Below are 24,544 nucleotides of genomic sequence, written 5' to 3' on the forward strand. Positions count from 1 at the left end.
GCCCATTGTTGCCGGTTTTTGGGTACCATCCTCTTGCCCCTCTGTCATTTTCGGCAGCTGCCCTGGGTATTTTCGTTGACTATTGATGCCAGAACGTCTCCATTTGTTGATCATATCGCCAATTTTGATTTTGAATGCTCCAGTTAGGTGGCAATGGCACGTATTGGCATGGTGGACTGCCAATGTGACAGTCCACCATGACACCTCTCTCGAAGTCACTGAGTTCACATCATGTTGCCATACCGCCTGTATTCAACTGCTATACAGCTGAAATACTGCTTGTTACAATGTGTACACCAATTTTTATGTTATTAACAAACCTGGAATCTTTGATAACTTCAAATAACAGGGGGTGTCCAGACAATCATTGGTAGATAGTGAATTTTCCACAAGCATACGATAGCGATCAATGGACATTTTAGACTGTACTTCCTTTATGCATGTAGTCCTGGACTGTTGTGAGGAGGACGTCTGTTGATTTCATTCAAAGCTCCAATTCATCCCACACATGTTCAGTTTGCTTAAGATCGGGGCTCTGTAGAGGTCAGTCAACTGTGGTGTCGTTGATGTCTATAAACCATGCGGTTACAGCAGCCTTATGACATGGTGCATTGTTTTGCCGACAGAGAAAATGGTCACTTACGAAAAAACACGGTAAAGTGGGTAGCATAGCATTGTCCAGAATGATCAGTTACCTCTTGAAACTCAATTTTCGTGGAACCACAAATAAAGGTTCAAGGCTAAACCAGTAACAACAAGACCACACCACCACCACCTACGTTTTTGTAGGTGGTGGTGGTGTGGTGTGGTCTGTATGTAAGTAGTTTGTATGCAATATGGTAAGAGACATTCACCCAGCATCATCCACATCCCACACCAGTTTATCTGGTTGGTAGATGTGTACCGTGATTCTTTGCTCCACAATACAGCTTCCACTTCCCACTGTACGTGATCTTTGCATCACTGAAGACGATCTTGCATGTTGGATTGGATAATGTAGGGTTTGATTATTGCAGTCCTACCACGGAAATCCGTGTTGTAAGAGCCTCGATTCTTAATGTTTTTGTACAGATTAGCGTTGTAGTTGATGCCCGGAACTCCACATTCAGTGTGTCGGCTACGAATGGCTGTTTTTACATATTATTCATCGTAGCACCTTACAGTGACGATCGATGAGTGCGCTGGGTTATTCACTGGGGATTGCTTTCAAAAGTCCACCGGTTCCCATCTCGCAGCCATTTCATTCATGTCCAATTGCAGTGACTTGGCAGCATGTATTCCTTCAATTTATACCAGGTACCAACATGTGACTCGTTACATAGCATGATTCACTATGCTTTTGGGAGCGTGTGTTCAGTTCTTTCCAAGCAGTGTAATAAGAGAAATGACAACTGGCTTGTTGAATTTCTCGATGAAGAACTGTCTTATATAGCATCTAGTGAATGGAATACGAGGATCAAGTTCTGGACTTTGGCTATTGCATCCGAGAATCTGACTGTTACGAATATCATACTCTTTATACTGTTACGAAGATCATACCCCAATTGATGAGCACAAACACATGTAATCCTAACTTGGAGGATCAATAGGCATGTAGAAGTGCCAAAGCATAAGGAATTTATGCGAACTTATAAGGCTGCCTGTCAGAGTCTTAGCAACCAATATGAAATAGTTGGTTGCTAAGACTCTGACACAAATACATTGGTGTCCAAAAGCTAAGGACGAACTACATTTTTACCTGTATATGATAAAATTTTCATGGGAATGTGTATTTATTATCAGCATACTAAAAAATTATATTACATAAAATATGTGTTATAAATTTCGTACAAATTAAATTCAATATAAGTTAAGGGGATAAAAATCCCTTATTGTTTTTCAGCCAGTAAGCGAAACTAAGATCGAAAACTACGATCTGTAACGTTTCATGCCGACGAACTGTCAGCGTATCCAAGTGTAAGTGACCACTTAGTAGTGCCACACCACGGCAACTCGTTGCAAAGGTGGAGCAAGATCCCTCACTGTTCTTGATATTTTCTCATATTTTCTCCACCTTTGCAACGAGTTGCTGTGGTTTGGCACTACCAAGTGGTCACTTACGCTTGGATACGCTGACAGTTCGTCGGCATGAAACGTTACAGATCGTAGTTTTCGATGTTAGTTTCACTTACTGGCTGAAAAACAATAAGGGATTTTTATCCCCTTAACTTATATCAACCTCGCCAGAAAAAAAAATAGCCGTTTGGCTTTTCATCTTAAATTCAATATGTTTTTGGCAAAAAGTTACAAGGAAGTAACTAAGGAATTAATGTATAGTGTTTATAGAAAACTCTGGGGAGAGACATTTCAGTATGGAATATGTCCATGCCAAACTGCGATGCAAGTCTCAGTTTGGCATTTACTGTGTTAAGCACCAAGTGATTCAGTTCTTGAGGCAAACTGGCCCATTCCTCCTTCAGAGCAAGGATAAAGCCTTGATTTGATTGTTTTCTGGAGAGGAGAATTTCGAGAAACAATGCGTGTTCCTATTGCATCCCAAATGTGTTCTTTGGGGTTGAGATTTGGGTAGCATGCTAGCCACTAGTTTCGATTAATATCCTCGATCTTCAGAAGTATCTCTACTGCCCATGTACGATGTGGTGTGGCATTGTCATCTATACAAATGAATTTGCTACAGCACCCCAAAACAATAAAACAAAAGTTGAAGAACTTCATTCCAATATCATTCACCAGTCATAGTCCCCTTTATTCTGTACTTGTAGCTCGATGCGTCCATTAAGCATAATGCCTCCCCCACACCATGATCCCCAACACTGCCGTATCTATCCCTTTCAAGATTTTCGCGATGATAACAATACTTCTTTCACTCCAAATCAAGTGTCGTCTGCAATCGGAGGAAAGAATGAAATGACTCATCTGTAAAGAGTACATTCGCCCATTGGTGTGTTGTCTAATAATTATGGACACAGCACAATTAAAAACGTCCTTTACGATGTGCTGTTGATGAAAGAGACACAAACTATAGGCCTTCGGGCGTATAGGCTTGTTTGTCGCAGACGTGTTGCTCACTTTTTCGAGATATCCACGTACCTCTGCTTGAATTGTGTGAATTTCAAGCTGACCTGCCGTGGTACGTCGATCACGTTTTACTGTTATATCCAAAAATCTGCTTTCATACTCCGTAGTAGAGCGAGTAGGACCTCTTAGTGAACGTGTGGAACATAATTCATTGGTTTGAAACGCTGTCCACATATTCCAATCTTTGGCAATATCAGTAATTCTGCAGCTTTCTTCAAGCTTTCCAATGAATCATGCAGATGACGTCTTTGAGATATTGTAAGGCATCCAGTGTGAAACTTTTTTCCTTCAGGAAAAGAGCTTCCATCAAATACAATTCGCTTAGCGAACTGTATTTGATCGAAGGATAAAGGGATAAAAGCCTTTTATCCTGTTGAGTGCTACCACGTCACTCCTTTGCGCGCGATTAAAAAAAATTGAATGTATTCCCACTTTCTACTCGAAATCGGCAATTACTGAAATTGCCACAAGCTGATCCGACGAATTTGCTTGAGGAAGAGAGGTCATTGGTACATGATACTTAAGAAAAGATTATTGGCAGCAGTGGCAGATAGTATATATTTATCAAATAAGACAGAGATTTGGAGTTAATTGGATGAATGCAGAAATTTAATAGGAATTTCAGAGAAAAAGGGATTATGGAAGGCATATATAGGTGGAGAACAATTGCATGAGATGGTGTTGCATTGAATGGAGAATGTATCATACGATAGATCAATTTGTGCTTCTTCTGTGTCTAATCATTTGGAGAAATTGATAAGAAGTATGCAGAACAGAGTAGATGGGAGTAATATTTATGCAGGACATCATACATTTATTAAGGGATGCGCTTATTTCATCTTTTTAATCTTGTTACATTTAATTTGTAATCTTCGTAACATTTAATCTTGTTACCTTTTATAATAGAGTAATAACAGCCGTGGATGAGGATTTTGCAAAAGCATTTGATAGTGTGTCACATGACGAGTTGGTTTTTTTGTAGCATACGGGATTGGATTGGTAACTGGTATCTGATATCAGAGTTATATATAGGGAGCAGTATCAGGTAATTTAAAGGCTACAAGTATAATTCCAATATATATGCAAGATATAGATATCTTCCAATATAGGCCATTATTTCTCAGTCTTGGTGAGTGATATTGTCACTGGACTAGAGCGGATATTCAGTTAATTACAGTTGAAGTGAACCTTGGGAAGAAGGGTATTGGAAATAATGTAATGCTGATATTTGGCTGTTCAAAAGTATCTGAATAAGCTGGATAGGTCGGAGAGTGAAATGGGGTATGTCAGTCTAATGCAACTAAATGTAAGGATTTCGAAATTTGTGATCCAGAGATGGGATGCTTCCTTCTCAGTATAGTTATACTAGAAGTAGAGGAAGCAAGGGATCGTGGAATTGTATTTCACGGGTTGTAAAGACAATGCAGAAAATTGCTACAATATTGAGGAGGACATTCACTCCAAGAGAGATACAAAAACGGTAATTAAATTGTATAATGGTTTGATCAGATCAGATTTGGAGTCGTCTACTCATATGTGGTGACTGGGATTTGAAGGGGATGAATCATTGGGGAAAATACAGAGATGGATAGTGAAAATGATATCCTCATAACCAAAATGAAATTTGGTTATGAGGATAGACTGAAGCCATGCAAACCAGAGTTTGGCGAGAGAAGATAAGGGTAGATCATGATTGAAACATTGAAGCTGTCGAAAAGTTACTGGATTGATACTGAGCAGATTTTTCATATGGTAGAACAAGAGTAAGGAATGAGAGTAAGGATAGGGGCCACCCTTTGATGTTGCAAAAGGAATTAGTGAGTAAGAGGGGAAGAAAGTTTTTCATGAATAGTGGAGCATCGAATGCATTGCTTGAATGGATAATAAAAGTGCAAATGGTGAATCTGTCTAAGGAACAGTACGAGAGTCTGCTATCAGGCATTTATCTTCCACAATGAGTTATGACTGCACGAGGGTCAGGAAAAAAACTGAAACTGAAAAAATAGTTTTTTCGTCTGTTGTTATTTCTGATTTCCTGATTTTTTTTCCTGACACGAAGTACCTTTATCAGGGCTTTTTAATTAAAAGTGAGGCCGATCTCATACAGGGAGTGGAGGGTTTTATTTCTAGAAACTGGAGATTTTTCTTCCTTCAAAAAAAAAAAAAAAAAAAGAAAGAAAGAAAGAAGACAAATAGGTCTCGTGAACAGACCTAAAATACTCGTCTTTAGGGAGATGCAGCAGAAAAGTGGCAAAACGGTTGCATTAATTCAATAAAATCCTAAATAAGGGACTCAACCTGTCTCTAAAGGATAGAATTGAATCGATGAATGGAGATGAAGTCTTTTATGCTTGCACCATTATTCATCTACGAATGGTTACATCCATCACCATGGTACATGGCACAGATCATTGAGAATTGTCTGAAGACCATAAATATTATTTTGCAATACTTGGAATATTCTGTCAACATGCCAATTAAGTCACCCAATTGCACACTTACATAAAGCGGCGAAAGTTGTCTCCAAGAGAATTCCTTTACTCTTCAATTTGAAACAGCTGAACAATGTAATCTGTAGACTAGCATTAACAATAGACCTTAAACATAAAACTGTTGAGAGTACAAATGGAAGTGACAAATGGTGTTATACTCTCTATCTCATACATGTATCTGATAATATGGATAATTGGTGAATATCGTAAGTAACTTACCAAGGTCGGCTTTATTTCTTTCATATTTGAGCTGTTTTTGAATAGTTGGAGTATTTAAGCAATTAAATAAATCGTGTAGCTCAGGTGAAGTGGTGTTTACACTTACAAGTGCTAAACTGCCCAAAGAAAGAGCGTCACGAGTGCAATTCTAGTTGAACACTAAAGAAACTTTTTCTAAGCCTTTTTTCGACCAGGTCCCGAGTTAGTCGATCTCTGACACAGCAATCGGGTTTTTACTCCTGAAAACTCGGATTTTTCGTCCCGCAAACTCAAGAAAATCTACCGTAGAATTCACAGTATTTTCAGACATTAAAAACATTGTGTTAGGATTAGGTACCACCAGATGGTTGCACTTGTTAGCCGTTTCTTCACTGCATGCGGCTTAATTAATGATAGTCTTGGGCCCGCTATCTCTAATTCGCTACCCGAGATTGAACTGCCCACTCCTTCTCCAAAAGTTACAAAGGGCTAAAACTGCCTCGCCTACTCTCTATATGGCAATAAAAAGTCGTTAACTGATTTTTTTAATAAATAAATCAGCTGACGTATTTTATTCCTTTATAAAGAGTGAGGCCTTTTAACTCTATCTAGGTTTTGGAAATTGAGTGGGAAATTTAATCTCTGGTAGTCAATCAGAGATAGCTGGCCTCTGACTGTTATTAATTTTGGCCGCAACTAATTTGACTACATTAATTTTGGCCGTCTCTTTATCGGCAACCGATGAAGTGACGGCCAAACAAATACTACCATCTGTTGGTATTTATCCCTAACAGGATGTGTTACTATCTGAAATAATGTGCGTTCTACGGTCGATTTTCTCGAGTTTATGGGAGGATAAACCCGAGTGTCTGGGAGGTAAAACCCGCTTGTCCATGCCAGAGATCGGCTAACTCTGGAACCGGTTGAAGAAAAGCTTAAAAAATTACTCCAGTCAGCGGCTAGACTTGAACTTAAGTCTAAGTCTATCTTCAGGCGGTCTAATGCAGAGGATGCAAGCACCACTCACAACTGGACTACACATGCCTGCGATTTAAGTAAATTAGAAGCGTTTTTATGTTCTTTCTTCTCCTACTTTAGGAGTGGCCAGTAGTAGTCTAAAATACTGCTAAGAATTAAAGTGTATTTTTTTCCCATTGGTTTTCTTCTATTAGGATTGCAAATGCTACAAAATTAAAATATTCACACTTGACATAACATATTTTCAATCATATACTGAAATTAAAAAAAAAAAATACAGACTTCAAGCACCAAGTTAAGGGTAGGCTTTACAATAGATATATATATCAACATTCAAAGCAATGGCTGACACTAAAACTTTCAGATCAAAATTATTACCTCTGGTTTTTATAGATCTAGTTGTAGTTTGAAAATTTCTTGTTTCATCTTTTCTATACGAAGGAAAAGAATATAAATTACGAAAAGTCAATGTGATTGTCGCTGGCTCAGTTGCACGTATAAGCACTGGATGAGAAAATGTGAAGTTTACCGAATATTTAGTTAATTCTGTTTTAAATTCTTCATTCCATATTTGTTCCAGGACAGATACTTGACATGTTGGAGACATCAAGCAGGAAGAATGATTTTTCAACGAAATTTGATTATCTTTATAATAATCACAAAAGTTTAACTCAATTTTAGTAATGAAACATGCTCCAGGCGTAATTGAAGCCGACACGGTCAAGATTGGTTTGAAGCTGTTATTCTCTAAATTTGTTGCAGAATACTCTCTAACTGAATACAGAGCATAAATATTTTCATCCTGATATGTTCTCTTATCTCTACTCTGACAAAGCTTTCCAATGCTCGCAGCCATATCATGGGATTTGACAGTTTATGCATGATTTGAAAGAATTCTTCTTGGGTAAATAACCCCGAAAGTATGACCGAAGAGATTTCTCTAGGATTCATTGAAAGGAATCGTATGTGAGGCAAAATATCATTCAGTACAGCTAACATGGTTTCTTTGTTACATACAACATTCCGCTTCTCACACTGCTTTTTCCCCCAGTGGCAAATAGCTTCAAATAACTTGTATTCGGAGCAAATGTTTAGTGATCCCTGTTGCACAATACAGTAGACGACAGTGTGATCACTGTCAAGGAAATCTGATGTCTTAAGAATTTCATCAGTGCGCTTTTCGATCTCCATTAAGCATCTGTATGCAATTCTTTTCAGGTTCATCTTCATTGCAAATTCGAGAATGCCACAGATCTTCTCTGTTGAGTCTCCAATATGCTGTGATATGTAATTTTCACAGTAGGGTTTCCAGCTTAACGACAGCATACTTTCTAGCACAGTATAAGGTATGCATTGCGATATCGATAGAATCAACACATATTTCATCAGTGTAGAGAAATCTAAAATATAATTATTTCATAGTTAAAATTACTGTAAACATATAGTATAAAATATTTAAAAATATAATTCATAATATTGTAAAATATTGTTAATATGGAGTTTCAAAAATATATTTATAATACTTAAAATAAAATTATGAAATGTATAAATATAAAAATATATCGAAAAATAAATATATTTTTATTTTATACATATTCTTTCTCTATATATTTTGTCATTCTCACACAAGCACATGTACACTTACACATGTGGATATTTATAAAAATAATATCATTATGAACATTAAAAAAAATTATTAATCAAAACTAATACATTTGTAAACCAATACATATGATTACTCCTAATATTTGTATAGCAAGAAAATTATTGCATCTTAAATACAAAAATTATGCAAAATTAATCTTTCGGGCTTTTGCTTTGGCAAAGTTTTGAATTAATTCATCTATATTGATTGTAGATGCAATTTCATGCACTATATTGCTAGACTAGTTAGTCGTTCCTGAGCCATCGTAGAGCGAGTGTAAATTTTTGTAAGTTTTAATTTCGAGAAACTCCTTTCTGAACTTGCAACCGATACTAGCAGTGTCGAAAAAATTCTCAGAGCAATAAACACATTTGGAACACTATTTTCTAAATTAGTTTTGCATATGTATGACAGGACATCTACTGAGGAAGTATTTTCTGGAATTCGCTTTGCTATTATTTGTAATTCAATACATAAATCTGTTCCATCAATATCTCTAGAATTATCATGTGTTAAATAATTTTCCGATATCAAACATTTTTAAGCAGTTCTGTCGGAGTAATTTTTTGAAATTCATATATATTTAAAAGAAAACCAAACTTTTCATTAATTGTAGACATGTGCTTGAATTTTTCATCAACATATGCAATTGCGGTATCAATAATTGGAAAATAAAAATCTACCTTAAATTTTTGTTTAAAATCTGTTATGAATTCATCATCTGCTTCACACAAATTGTTTCTTTCTTTTTTTTTTTTTTTCTAAGTCTAACTGTTTCTTGCGCCCCCGAAGTCTTAGCGCCGCTAGGCGATTGCCTAGGTTCACCTAATGATAAAACCGACCCTGTTTATGATATACAGGATTTGGTCAAAAACAAGCTTCTTTCAATCTAACATTAAGTAGAAAGAAGACTGAATTTACAGAAGGCTCTTCAAGAAGAAGCAAAGGAATTTTTAGAGTTATTACACGTAGCAGACAGCTGACAAAGAAAATGGAAAAAGTAGACCTTATTGAGTTCTAAATATCGGAGTTGGAAATGAATCCACCTTGCATATAAGAATGTTTTGAGGAAATGTGAAGAAAAGATCAAAGTTAATAATAATTGTAAATATCACCATGCTGGTACAGAATAGATGAGTGCACAGAAAATTTGAAATTGGAAATGACCAACACTTAGTTTTAAGTAGGATAAAAGTGAATACCACGTCGAAAAGAACAACAAGCAAAAAAGTTTTAAAAAGAATTAAAATTGAGCAGCTTTTACAGGTAAACTGTACACTCAACTACAAAAAACATTACTGAATAAAAAAATTGAAACAGTTTGAAAAAAAAACCTAATATATCAATGGCATCTGGAACAAGAAGCTCTATTTTTACAGACTATATATACACCGTATATGTTATATACGGTATATATTATACATTAGAATATACTGTATTATATGCTTACTCCTGAAACAACACTAAATAAGAACAGTTACAAATTTCTGTGCAGTTTCCAATTTCCTGAGACAATTAACGACTACAAATAAAATAAAGATACGAAGAAATTATATACTTGGTTTAATCCTTTATCCAAGTGTAAACAAAAACGTTTGCTCCTTTAGTATTTTCAGGACTGGGGCAACTCGTATGTATAAGTTTATGGCTTCACACCACTAGCCTTAGTATCTCATAATGCAAAGAACATACCCTTGCAAACATGTTTAATGCTATTCAACCTTTAATGACGCCTCATCAGTGGGAGCGAGATCCAGAGATGATACTTAGGTTGAAGCAATCCAGAAGTCATATTTTCATATACAAGTAGCCAAAAGGTCTCACACCTTATTAATAAAATACTCTAGATTAGCGATAGTTGTTGGAAGTTTTTCCACTTGGTTATACTATAAATTAAAAATACCAAGAAATTATATACTTGATTCCAATAACGACTACAAGATCCTATTTCTTTCCAAGTTTCCTAAAGTATCCCCTAACAATATCGGATCCATTACTTTGGACAAACAGGACGGACCAGAACAAAAAAACGTAAAAATTCTATTCCGTATGGACAACCAGAAAGAGAACCAGCCTAACATGCCTTACATGAAGACCATTTCAACACGAGAAAAGAGCATTCTACATAGACTAATAGCAGAGAAGTCAACAGACACCTTTATGGGCAAAGTGTATCCTGCCATGTAACAGTCATGTGCTTGTAGCTGATATAAATTGAAAGAATGTGATGCTCCGAAATCAGTGCAACTGTGTCTGCGTGAAATGACTCAGAGAAGAGAACTGATGGAGTTTGAAAGAGGCATTACTATAGGATGCCTGTTGTAAGCCTGTCTGTTTGGTAATGGCGTTCTGTAATCAGTGATACAATACTGAGATGAACATACACACAGTTGACGATCCACCACGCTCACCAAAAATGACCGCACGGTACTACGAAGGAAAATTAAAAAAAACTGCAATTCGTCAGAAGACACATTGAATACACAATTCCGGGCATCAATTGGGACACGAATCTTCACTAAATATTCAGAACCAGTTTGTTCTGAACCAGAAGTTTGGAAAGCTGTATTATAAAGCGACGAATCACATTCTATCAAGCAGATGGACGGATGTGGCAGAAGCCCTGTTACCGTCTCTTACCAGAGTGTAACTAGTCTCTCTCTTACCAGAGCATAACCCCAACTATCAAATTCGGAGGTGTCGGTGTGATGATACGGTCCTGATTTTCCTAGTTTGGCCCATGACCTCTGTTTGTAGTGCCATGAGCACTGAACTCTGAAAGGGTATCTGGACAATACAATGCTTCCTACTTTCTGGCGTTTCTACGGAACTGGCCATTATCTCTTTTATAAGGACAATGCTCCATGTCATAAGACTGCTGTTGTAACCACATAGTTTGTGGATATGAACGTCGCCACATTTGACTGTCCTCCACAACCCGGATCTCAACTCTATTGAATATCTATGTACGAACTGGTGCTAGAGACGTCAGCCCCACAACAGTCAAGCACCTCATTACATGCTTACAGGAAGAATGGTCGAAAATTCCCATTCATCACTATTGTACACTTGTGGAAAGTATGCCTCGTTGGACTGCTATCATCGCAGCAAAAGAAGAAGCAACATTTTATTAAGGTGGGCACCGTGTCTGTTTCTCACACTATGGTATCCGTTGACTACATTCCAAGCAGCGTATATCTCGATTTAAATCACAAAAGATTGTCTGTAGAAGCGGATGCAATTGTGCTACCAAACCCGTTGAACTGCAACAGACATAATGGTGTAATTCTACATAAGATTTAGTATATTCGCCCGTCAATAATCACCAGGTGTCACTGTAGAGTGCGTCATTCTCGTTTTTCATGCAGGTGATTGTCCTTATTCTGGAATTCTTGTAATCCTAGTTTCAAATGAGTGTATCTTAAAAATGCCTTTAATATTGCTCGTCTGAGATGGCGAAGAATCAGATTGTAAATACTAAATTTAGTTATTAAATTGGCTGTTTCATTCATGTGTCTGCGTAGTTTATTCCAGAAATTTCAACACGAATGACATGTGATTATAGAGGTACAAGAACGGTTTGAATAAAGAATTTAATTTTGATGTTTGCTTGAAAGCAGAATCTGTGTTCGGTGGGACTGCAGGTAATAATATAGATGCCGTTACGTCTCGAAAAAGTGCACATTCTGTGTCTTTGAAAAAAGAAAAAAAAATCTGGATTCGTGGGAAATCTGAAAATGGAACTAAAGAGGGCTTGTGATCAGTAGCGTACGCTAAACATATTTTCAATTTTCTGTCTTTCTCTCAAGTCCTAAGCTGACACATGATACACAGTTATGTGTGCCGTGTATTTTTATAAATAATTGAAATTAAAACTTATTTTCTGAGACATTTCATGTATTTGTAATAATTGTTGTCATTTTCTTTTTGTGAGTTTTTGTAACAATTTAATCAAACAATTTCACGGCGAAGACAACGTACTGGAAGACATTGTTTCTATACCAGCGGAGATTCAGTCTCTGCTGGTATAGAAACAATGGAATCATCAAACCATATTTGTGCAAAATTTCTTTTCGTGATATGAAAAACTGCGCTCAATGGCGAAATGTATTAGATACATTCATGTTAATCATCACCAGTTATATATAGCAGGCATCAGCTATAAAATGGCGGGTGTACCTACGGGAGGCTTCACCTCAGTGAGTATCAGTGTTAGCCAGATTGGCTTGTAAGATTATCTCGAAAACTGGTTCCTCTAGTAACAGCGTCACTGATATGCCTAGAAAGATATGACAAAGGGAAATTAAGAATTCAATGTTGAGCAGTTTGATAGCAGCTGATCAAGGCGAAAGCAGACAAAGGATTGACATGGTCAAGTGAAGTCCAATAGAATTCTTGCAGATGTTGAAATAACGGCTCAGTACAACCAGGAACAGCAATACTGCATCATTTTGTTCCAAGAAAAGTGGACGGTGCAGCCAACCTGAATAACTTAAGCGACATATATTAGACATTTCCATCATGGCAACAACAAGAACAAAAGCAAAAACAAACAAACAAACAAAAAACAGCCATTGTCACAATAAGTGTTATCTAGTAATGGTTACATAAGCATGAGACTGACTTCAAGAACTGGCAACTTTAGTAGAGCACGTTTGTTATTTGCTGGACGAGATATTTTATGACAGAACCCAACTGCCAAAATATCTACCTAGGATAAGATACCCGTGGAATGTTTATGAAAATTTTGTGGAACTGGTGATTTGTCATATCGAAGTCATTTCCACTCATGTTACCGAACATGCTATCAGATGTGTATCGCTAATAAACTGGCCACTCACTGTATATAAACTGCGCTGATTAGTGAGATTCTTAAATGTTTCATTAAAATTATTACCTTAGCATTGTTTTGAATCCTATTTCGTTCACGTCAGGAACAACCATCCTTATTTCTACTGAAAACATTTTGTAGAACATTTCTTCAAAAACTGGACTTCCCATTGCAAGCATCAATTTGTGAGCTGGCACAACAGCTGAATTACTTCCAGTGTAAAACATAACATTCGACAGATACCCGGTATCCAACAGAAACTTTCCCCTTTCAGCCAAGGTCTTATTTTGCTGCCATAACTTGCAATCCATTATACTACAAGAAATCAGTGAAGCGAACATTTAATAACAAAAGTATTCACTGTTAGGAAATGATCAATAATATTTTTTTAAAAATCAATTATATTAAATATGAAAATTGCAATCCACAGTACTTAATATTAATATCTTCGATTAATTCTAAAATCTACTGTATGGTAACAAAATAATTTATTAAAACTGAAATACTAACTACCATGGATGAATGAAGTTGAGAAATATATAAAAATACTGTAAATAATATGCTAACGCCGCTTATTCCCTCATTAGGAGTTGGCGAGGTCTTTAAACCCTATCTAGCTTCTGGAGACTGTGGGCAGTTCAATCTCTACTGGTAGCCAATCAAAGATAGCTGGCCCATATCTATCACTAATTATAGGCAGTCACCCTTGAAGAGACCAGCAAACAAGCGCTGCCATCTCTTACCTAACCCTAACAGGATACGTTACTGTCAAAAATAATGCGGGTTGTACGGTTGATTTTCTTGATTCTATGGGATGAAACACCTAAGTTTCCAGGAGAAAAAATCTGCTTGCTCGTGCCAGAGATCGACTAACTGGGGAACCGGTGGAAGAAAGCCTTAAACAAGTATCAGTACGCTCTACATGTGAGTGGAGTCCCACTGAGGTAGGTGGAGAAGTTTAAATACCTTGGGTCCATATTCACAAGTGATGAAAAGTGGGACATAGATTTAAATACTCGAATTGGCTCAGCAAGTGCAATATTGCGGGAGCTGGGCCAATCGGTAGTTTTGAAGTGAGAATTAAGCCAGAGGGTAAAGCTGGCTGTCTTCAATACAGTCTATGTCCCCATCCTCACGTATGGTGATGAGAGCTGTGAAAGACCGAAAGCATGCGACACAGTCCAACCGGCTAAAATGAGGTTCCTTCAAGGGGTTACAGGGCTGACAAGACTCGACAGTCCGCTCTGCAATTTGGGAAACCCTTAAACTCAACTGCTGCTTCTCCGTGTTGAGAGATCACAGTTACGATGGTACGGGCGCCTGGTGGGAGGCCACGTGGAAGGCCAAGGTGTTGCTGAATAGATTATATCCAAAACCTTGGGTGGACACGTCTGGGAGTCCCACCAGAACCCCTGAGCTTGGTGGCAGAGGATCGTGACCAGTGGAAGTTCCTCTTGCAGCTGCTTCCCCCGCAACCCAATTAGGAAAGGTGGGCCTTGAAGATGGATGGATCTCTCTTAAGACTAATGCATTTATTACAGCGATGCTCTATCTCCATTATCATGTCCCTATAGTGGTTTTCATTAAGATCTGCAAAATACTCGTCTATAGCTGCAATCACCTCTTGTTTCAAAGAAACACGCTGACCAGCGAGGAAGACTTTTAGTTTTGGGAAGACAGAATTCAGAGGGAGCCAAATCTAGGGAATAGGGTGGATGTTCCAACAATTCACAGTGCAGATTCCTTAATTTTCCCATTGTATTGACCTGATGAAAGATGATAGTTTTCTTCTGCAAAGCGGGTCCTTTCTCACGAATTTTTTCGTCTAGTCTGGTTAAAAGATCAGAATAATATTCCCCGGTTATTATTTTATCCTTTTCAAGATAATTAATAAAAAAAATGCCTATCGTAAAACACCGATGCCAACACTTTCCTGCTGATGAAAATGACTTTGCCTTCTTTGGTGTTGAACAACCTGCTTCTGTCCGTTGTTTTGAGTGCTGTTTGGATTCTGGTGTGTAATGGTCAATCCAAGTCTCATGCACAGTAATAAATCGAAGCACAAAATCAGTTTTATTCTAGTTAAATTGCTCCAAACACTGTTCAGAGATTTTCATACAAGTGCGTTTCTGATCTGCTGTGAACAAGTGTCAAGTTCACAAACTTAAGTTTATGAACTTGACACAGAAGATCACAGTTTAACACCAAAAGAAATTCTAATGAATTTCTTTTGTTGTTAAACCTTTTTTTTCAAAGAATTTTATAACCACACGATACTCAATTTTATCCATTTCAACGGATACAGATAACACTTTTGCTTCAGACATCGGTATAAAACAAACTACTTGATAGAATGACTTGCAATTTCACATGGATGCTTTGACAGATGTACCAACTTAGAAAAAAAATCTTGCCGATAGTGTTGCCATCTATGGTCGAGGTCGAGAACTTTTCATACCACACTCGTAGATTAAAAGTGTATAATGCATTAGCACTACCAGTCCTATTGTTTGGAAGTGAAATATGGACAATAAAATCAAAAGACAAACAAAGATTAATAACAGCTGAAATGAAGTTTATGAGAAAAACTGCAAAATATACTCTTTCAATCACAAAAGAAATGAAAAAAAACGATGAAAGAATTAAAGCAGGAATCAGTAATAGAAAAAATAAAGAAATATAAACAGAAATGGATGGAACACGTGGAAAGAATGAAAACAGATAGATTACGAAACAAATATTGAATACAAACCAGTAGGAAAAAGAAAACCAGGACATCCTCTAAAGCAGCGCTTCCCAAATTGTGGACTGGGGCTCCCTTGTGGGCTGTTAGTTTTGTTGAAGGGGGAGTGAAATAATGAAACAAATTTAAAATGTTTTAATAAGTGTGTCATGTCAAATGCGCATGTAAGATGCAAAAATGTAATATTTGCATTTGATTTTTGCAATATTCGCTGTGTATGTTTTGTATCGAATATTAATGCAATAAATATTATAATAATATATGTTTGTATTACGATTTTGTTTTCTCGATGGGGACCGTGAAATATTTTAATTTTTCCAAGATAGCCTTTACATCCATAAGTTTGGGAAGCATTGCTCTAAAGAGATTCAATGATGATCTCTGAGGTCATAACAGGCCACTGTTGGCCTAAATCCATGAAAAGTATGATGATGATGATCCTTCCTCCGTAACAATTAAATCACAACATAGCCTTGAGCAGCAATTCTGTAATTGGTTAAGGACAGAGGCTAGCTGCCCAATAGTCTTCAAAAGTGAGTTAGGGCTTGGTATCTTCACTCTGCGGAATAAAAGGTGCGAGGTGATTTATTAATTAATATGAGAGAGGGAAAATTAAATTGAAGTTTAAGTTAGTTTAGGATATATATAAAATAGGTGGCAGAAGTTCGTTGCTTGGTTCAACTATGGTCGTGTAAAAGTATAAAATAAGAAGAAATATAAGATAAAATTAGATAAAATATGACAAATATAAGATCCACATGTTTTGCTATTAGGCAGAATATTTTCTACCTAACAGCAAAGTATGGGCATGTTAAATTATGCCCATACTTCATACTTTGACAAATGGCCTTCAGCAACCGTTCATAGAAGTAGTGAATTTCTGAAAAATAATGGTGTTACAACTGGAGAATTGTTAATAATTATATAAAAAATATGTATAATGATTAGCTGATTTAACGCTGTTGAACACTGCAGTCTACTTCTGTGTTTGAATAAAATTACGTATATTAAAATAAAAATAAAATGAGGAAATGGAGGAAAGTTGGAGAAGGCAAATTCTGAGTGGCAATATACAGAACCCAGTTGCGAGTTATGTATCTCGTTTCATGCGTATGGGCATTGCGTAGATTGGTTTTTCTCTTAAAAGCATAAAATGAATGACAAACACAATTACTAGTAGTGGCTTTAAGCATATTGTAAGTGAAATTTGGATAAGTGCAGTTCATGCTTTTGCCACCCTTGGTGGCAACAGTATGAACTTTGAAGATAATAACAACATAATGACACAACAATAACAATACAACAACACTAAGAACAATAGTAACAGAATGATGGTTCCTGTGTAGGCATGTGGAAACATAACTTGCAACCTAGCGCTCTGCCAGAACAAAAGCCATGTTGATTCTTCTAGTCACCAACCATAGAACTTCTTCTTGGCGTTTTTGTATCCTGTTCCTGAGTCAATCGATCTTTCTGGAACATGGAAGTAGGGGTTTCTTTTTTCACCGACGTACTCATATTTTAACATTACTTCTGAGAAAAATCTACTATAGAATTCGCTCATTTTAGAAAACACAAGCATTATTGTTTAGGGTTACATAATAATGACATTTGTCTGCCGTGTACTGTCTGTGTTTTTCAAAACCTTAGGGTTTTTAAAAGAACTATGTCTACTGCTTTGGGGGAATAAAAAAGAAAGAGGCCTTAAAGGATTTTTTTATGTGGTGCTACAAGAGTTCAAAGTATTTCATGGGAGGAAAGAAAAATTAAAATTCTTCCGATAAGAGAAGCACAACGTTTGGTTTAAATGTTGGCGGTTTGTTTGTAATTTTGGTAACACTCCTGGAAAAAGAGGAGGTTGTGATTTTGTGACTTATCTGTGATAACAGAAAAATATTTATAAGCAAGTTATAAACTATCTCTGATAACATAAAAATATTTATAAGCATTATAAACAAATATTTATCTAAGTGTTTCTTTCATTCATTTTTTTTCAAAATTCAAAAATTATTTTTCACATGTTTTTTTAATAACATCACTTCACAGAAATCTGCAGTGAAAAGTATTATTATCACGTACTGACTTCCATAACCTTATCTCCAATTAATAGGAGCTCCATCATTGCCTTCTGGTTGGAGCTCCTATTAATTGAGTTAGAAACCGATAAAACGCGAAGAATCTTTATAATGGCTTTTCGAGTGAAGGAAAGTCAGTTGGTCTCAAACAGGATGAGAGTATTTTTGCTCACAAGAACGTGATACTTTCATCCTGTAAATTAGGCCACTTGAAGAAGTAGAAGAATGTTTATTATTATTATTATTATTATTATTATTATTATTATTATTATTATTAGGAACAGAGGGCGCTGTGTAGGCATACGAACGGTCGCATGGTGATATCGCTGCTCCAGTTTTTTATAGTTTTAAAGTGGTTCCAACTCCTGTTTTAAGTTGAAAGTGCTCCCAAGAAACCCTACTCATCACGCCGAAGACAGTGACATAAAATCCAACGAGATCGTCTAAGAAGAAACCAAATTTTGAAGTGTTGAAAAGGGAACAGAGAGGACCGTGGTCAACAACCAGCGAAGAACAAAGGACGTCGCCATCTTTATAATAACGCCTCACCGCCTAAGGGAAGAAAGGTGAGTCATGAAGTGTATCAAATGCCTGGAGGAGTTATCGTCCAACGGAAATAATATAACTGGTACGAAATGCAGTAGGATTCTACACTTAAAATGTGCCGGCTTTTCAGAAACAACCGGGCAACATAAATATGAACCCGATGTAACACGTGAGGAATGGAAGTGTGTAATCTGCATGAGGAACAAAGAAACGCACGTAAGGCAACCACCTACGATGCAGCCGATTATACCGGAGGCAAAATCAGATGACGAACTGGACAGACAAAAAAACGCAGGTGAGTCCTGTAATTTAAACTCTTTAAGTATACTAATAGAAAACGGTCTAGTGACTATAAAAGCCAGCTTAGTAGATCTTGTGCAAGAACTCTTTAAGAAACAGAACGAACAAATAACAAAAAAATCTAGCGACTATGAAGATTTGGTAAAACATAATAATTTAGCAGTTATAGAAGTGTTGCAAACGGTAAAAGACATTAAAATGAGCAACGCACTAAAAGACAGGCAACACAATTTGATGAAAGAGACATCCGAACTTCGTCAAGAACTTCATTCTCTAAAACTACAATACGAACGTTTAAATCAGCAACAACATAAAAAAGATCTTGTCATAAACGGTCTTCCTGAAACTGCACCTATAGAAAACCTCAGAGACGTGATTTTAAAATTAGGCCATGTATTTGATATCCCCCTACAGCTTAACGACATTCAGACCGTAAATCGGATTCCTAGGAAGAGCAAAAACCAAGGCTTCTCACGACCTGCCCCAGTCATAATTCGTCTTAAGAGCAAGTCCACAAGAGACAATCTCATAAAAGCCAGCAGGCAGAAAAAACCAGTTGCCAAGGACTTGAACGCACAGCAAGACAATACACCAATCTTCCTATCCGAATATTTAACACCATTCAACCAGAATCTGTTGAACCAAACACGAAAAGCAAAAATGGAAAAAAATTACCAATTTTTGTGGACCAGAGATGCCAAGATATTCATAAGGAAGTCACAAACTTCAAAGCCGATACAAATTAAAAGCACAGAAGACATAGAAAGGCTGCCACTGTGAAGAAAAAAGCCTCCTAAATAGTTCAAAAAGAAGCCCGCAATAAAAAAGGAACGTGAACCATCAAGACAGATGCAATAACACAGGATATATCGGCAATTTCACTTTGATCCGACCTTTCAGATCATTCATTTGACCTCCCAAAGATCTGCCTACTTCCAACACAGCAACCAAATCAATAACAAATATATGTATATATAATCAGTATCACCCTCAGATAAGCTAATTACAAAGCTTCGAGGGTGCAGTTGAGTTACATCCCAGTAGTAGTATTTATCTAACATTATTCACTTAACATTTTGTAATGAATTCTAGTAGTAAACAGAAAATGTGATAGTAATACTTCAGTTATATATTTAAGTTTAAAATTATATATTTAATTTACAATTTAAATTTAAAAAAATTATTATTATATGAACGGCAACATAAGTAATATTGTTTAACTTGTGAGTCATTAATAATAAACACGATTACCATGATTATTATTAATGGTAATAATACACACTTTTTCATTCTGCAAATGATAATGATATTAAGAGTAATTATAATTCTTACTGAACCATTTTGCAAGAAAAAGATGCATTGTTGCCTAAATATTAGTATATTCATGTAATTATTTGAGAGATAATAAACTATAAAATATATATATATATATATATATATGTATGTAATTTATCTGAGATATTAGCATATTATTATTATTATTATTATTATTATTATTATCCATTATTCAAAAATTCCATATAATCTTCATAATAATATTAGAAGAACATGTGTTGTAAATTTAGATGCAAAAAAGTATTATTATCAAAATTTTAATTGAAATGCAATGTAGAAACTGAATCGCATATGCTGTACTTAGTGCTGAATTTTTTAAAAATTACAAGTTGGAATGTCACTAAAGATGATTATCGTAATTGTGTAAATATTTTGAAATCAAGAAAAAATATTATTAAAAAAAAATTATTATTATTATTATTATTAGAAGAAGAAGAAGAAGTAAAGACACCGAGGAAGTTTGAGACTCATCGAGAGAGACCACACGTCATTCATATCACATGTCATACCTTCTCTTGAATTTATTACCACCATCTGCACTCATAACATCCAAAAGCTAGCCATTCCAGTCACACATCGAATGACTAGAGCTAGTTTTTTCCCTTTATGATGAGAAAAAAAAAAAAAGACTAGCTCTCACCTTCTTTCCTGACCGCATTCATTCTCCACTTCCATGGAGAATCTCTTATCCTCTCTCACAGTGCATAACATGACAAATTCCATCTACTAGTATTCAGTCTGATTCTTTTCAGAGTTTGTAGGTGTCAATCATATCATCCTTCTTTCTCCTGATTTGCTGACCCCTGAAATCCACACATTCTCAATCTCTCTTCGTAATCTGCATTCCACAGTTCCAATATCATCTTTAACACTTCTTTTCACCCTCTCAATTTTATCTGCATCACTTTGGAAACCAAAGATCAGATCTGCGCACCATAGAATAGATGAGGTCATATCAAAGCTTCGAAAACAGACAAAATGATTTTTTTCATTTTTACATGTCAATGTTCGATTCAGCATTGCAATTATCCACTGAGTTTTAATCACAATCTTTGCAATATGTTACTTTACAATCTCTTATCTACTAAAATTACAAGATTCCTAGCCTACAGGGATCTGGCATAATCCTACAAAGAGAATACTACATTAAATGTCTCATTACACCCACGTACATAGATTTACTTTTTCTAACATTGAACTGATCGCCATCTTCACATGTCCACATTTCCAGCTAATTCAAATCATTGTGCCAATAATGCATGTCAATTGCATTCCTGATTACCCTGCCTATCTTTACATCATCAGCAAATAAATATATGTTTTGTGGTAAATCCTTCCCAACGTTATTAATTTAAATGTAAATAACAACGGACCAAGTACTCGTTCCTAGGGTGTACCATTGGTCACTCACCTTAAATCTTGCAGACTCACATTCCCCACACACCACTTTTTGACTTGTCAGTCAACCATCTTATCATTCACGTTAATATTTCCAATCCCACATCATCCAACTTATTATAATATATTATAATATAACTTATTATAATATATATTATAACAACAGCTTTCTATGCTGTATGTATCCATGATGCTTGTCTAACTCAACCGGAACATTACTATGAAATGAGAGCAAGTTGATCAAACATGACCCTCCCTTAGTAAACCCATGCCGTACACTGCAGAGTACAGATTCTCTGTCAACCCATTTCTGTATCCGATCTCTGCCCACTTTTTGTGAAGCCTACACCATCACTCTAGAACTACTGACAGATCGATACATTAGTCTTTGCTTTGCCCTTGTGTAATGAGATTGTCATACATTCTTTTCACTCTTGTGGAATATTCAGTCTGCTCTGATTTAAGTTATACAGCGAGGACAAACAAAAAACCAGTTCAGCTGAACACATTTTTGCCATCTGTTCTGATATTCCATCAGTCCTTATTTCCGAATTCATATCCCATTTCATTATGCAACACTGCTAGTACCTCTTCATATACCTGAGTTTTTTCATACAGTGAGCAGATGTAGAATTTAGATGTTATCTTTCTGAAATTTTTGAAAATTTTCCTGAGAGAGGTATGAAAAGCGCTCTTCATACCTTTGAAAACGACTCCTAAGTCGAAACAGCTCATGCACTATAAGGCACATTCTTATTTTGTTTATTAAGTTTTCATGGAAGTCCCATTATGTCACCACAGTATATATTCTTCTGATTTTAAAAAGGTTCCATATATTTTAAATCTTTATTTTATTTTATTCCCTTCTGGTAAAATAATTTCCGTGCAATTTTAATTATATTTTATACATTTTATACTACATTTCGGTTTTTAATTCCTCTTGTAACTTATTATCCTTTTATGAGTTCGATTCCTCTTGTAGTTTATTATTCATTTATGAATTCTGGTTATGATTTTATATTTATCAACGATGTCTCATTAAAATTTATCTTCCAACAAAATTTTTAAAGTTAATAAGACAAGAACATGAAGTTCTTCCCCAAGATATGTCTGAATATACATCATTTATGTCTAAATAAATTATAATACCGGACTTAACTCACATAAAATATTATTTCATTAGTATAATTTTCGCCTAAGTATCAAAGCCAACTTTAGTACAAAATTAAACGAACAAAAACTGACAATTCCAAAAGGCGCCACCTACGTAGCTAATGTAAGATAACTGAAAAAAGGTCATTAAATTTCCTAACTTATTTAAAAAATAAAAATAAATACAAATAAATTAAATATAAATAAATAATTAAATTATATATATATATATATATATATACATATATAAAAATAGATATTTAATGACTTTAAACCGAGATAAAATATTACGTTTTAATGAAAATGATACAAATAGTTTCAGCCTTTTACAGCCTTCATCAGGTATCCACTAAAGGTAGAACATAATAATAAAAATTGAAGTTACAAAAAATTGAGAATTACAGGCAAAAATGCAATACATAATCGACATAAAAAACGTGATGATAATTAGTATACACCTGTATTTTTTAAGTTGTTCCTATCCAACGCGCTATTTTTGTTGCGTGCGTGCTTGTAAGTTCTCGAGTACGCCAGTATTGAACAACTGCAGTATGGCTATCAGGGATAGTGTAACTTAAATTGCTGTTCAAATGTTCAGGATTAAGGAGGATTTCCCTGGATTCCATAATATTCCTTTCAAACTCATCACTGCAGCGAAAAATGTTTTCGGATTTATCCCAGCAAACTGAGTGACTTTGTAGATCATTATGAGGATTGTTTGAGAAAAGAACATGACTGGCATGTGCAGATGTGTGATCTTTTATAGGATGTCTCTCTTATGTTCTTCTATACGTAGTTCAATAGATTTGTTAGTCTACAAAATAAGGAATATTACAATCGCACCATAATTTGTATACACCTGGATATTTTAGGTTGTGATGAATAGGCTTCGGGTGGCTTATAAGGGAACGGATTTTAGGATGTGTAGTGAAAAACGTCCTGATGTTGTATTTTTTAAGGACTTCAGCCAATTTATTGGAGACCGAAATAATGTATGGGATGGAGATACTACCTTTAAAATTAGTAGTTTCCGTAGTACACTGCTTAGGAGGATCCAGAAGACATTTCTTAATCGTTTTTTCAGAATATCCATTTTGTTTAAAGACAAGAGAAGGGTGATTAATTTCCTTTTGGAGCTCATCTGGTTCATTTAAAAGAGAGCGTGCTGTGTCCTAAGGTAGAAATAGTTTCGAGCTTTTGTTGTGGAAAGTAATGAGATTGACAGTGCATACTTCTATTAGTATGAGTGGGTTTTCTGTATATAGAGATTTTAAATCTATCAGAGCATCGTGTAAGAATTACATCCAGGAATGGAAGGCAGTTATTTCGTTCTAGTTCGGCAGATAATTTTATATTTTAATGCTGCTTGTTAAGATGATGAAGAAAATCCGTGAGAGATGTGTGCCCGTTACTCCATATAATAAAAATGTCGTCAACATAACGCCTCTAAAGTTTCGGCTTAAGTGAGAAGGACGATATGGCTTTCGTTTCAAAATCTTCTAGGGAAATGTTTGCTAGAACCGGGGATAAAGGGTTGCCCATTGCTAGGCCTTAGTTCTGTTTGTAAATGGAGTCCCTATATCTCAAGTAGCCAGATTGAATGCAATGCTTTAATAAAGCAAATATCTTTCTAGACAATTTGTTCTTTAATTATGTTAATATCTTTTCAGTAGGGACGTTTGTAAATAATGAGATGTCAAAACTTGCTATGATATCATTTTCGCTGATGGAAATAATTTTGATATGAGAAACGAAATCTGTGTTGTTTTTGGT

General features: G+C 35.7%; 1 protein-coding gene across 1 annotated transcript in view; it reads right to left on the bottom strand.

Annotated features, from left to right (window-relative positions):
- Positions 1 to 6,994: 6,994 nt before the first annotated feature.
- The window catches only part of LOC150098678 (BTB/POZ domain-containing protein 2-like), a 28,522-nt gene continuing 10,972 nt past the window's right edge, over positions 6,995 to 24,544 (bottom strand). Inside the window, exons 2-3 of the mRNA XM_090405616.1 lie at positions 13,289 to 13,537; positions 6,995 to 8,146 (exon numbers count right to left, since the gene is read on the bottom strand). Of these exons, the coding sequence (XP_090261742.1) occupies positions 8,041 to 8,146; positions 13,289 to 13,533 (351 nt within the window). The 5' untranslated portion in view covers positions 13,534 to 13,537 and the 3' untranslated portion in view covers positions 6,995 to 8,040. The remainder of the gene's footprint in view (positions 8,147 to 13,288; positions 13,538 to 24,544) is intronic.

This window comes from Typopeltis vanoorti, chromosome 15 (genome assembly GCF_054136105.1).
Source record: "Typopeltis vanoorti isolate ZY-2024b chromosome 15, IOZ_Tvanoo_1.0, whole genome shotgun sequence".
NCBI classification, from domain to species: domain Eukaryota; kingdom Metazoa; phylum Arthropoda; class Arachnida; order Uropygi; family Thelyphonidae; genus Typopeltis; species Typopeltis vanoorti.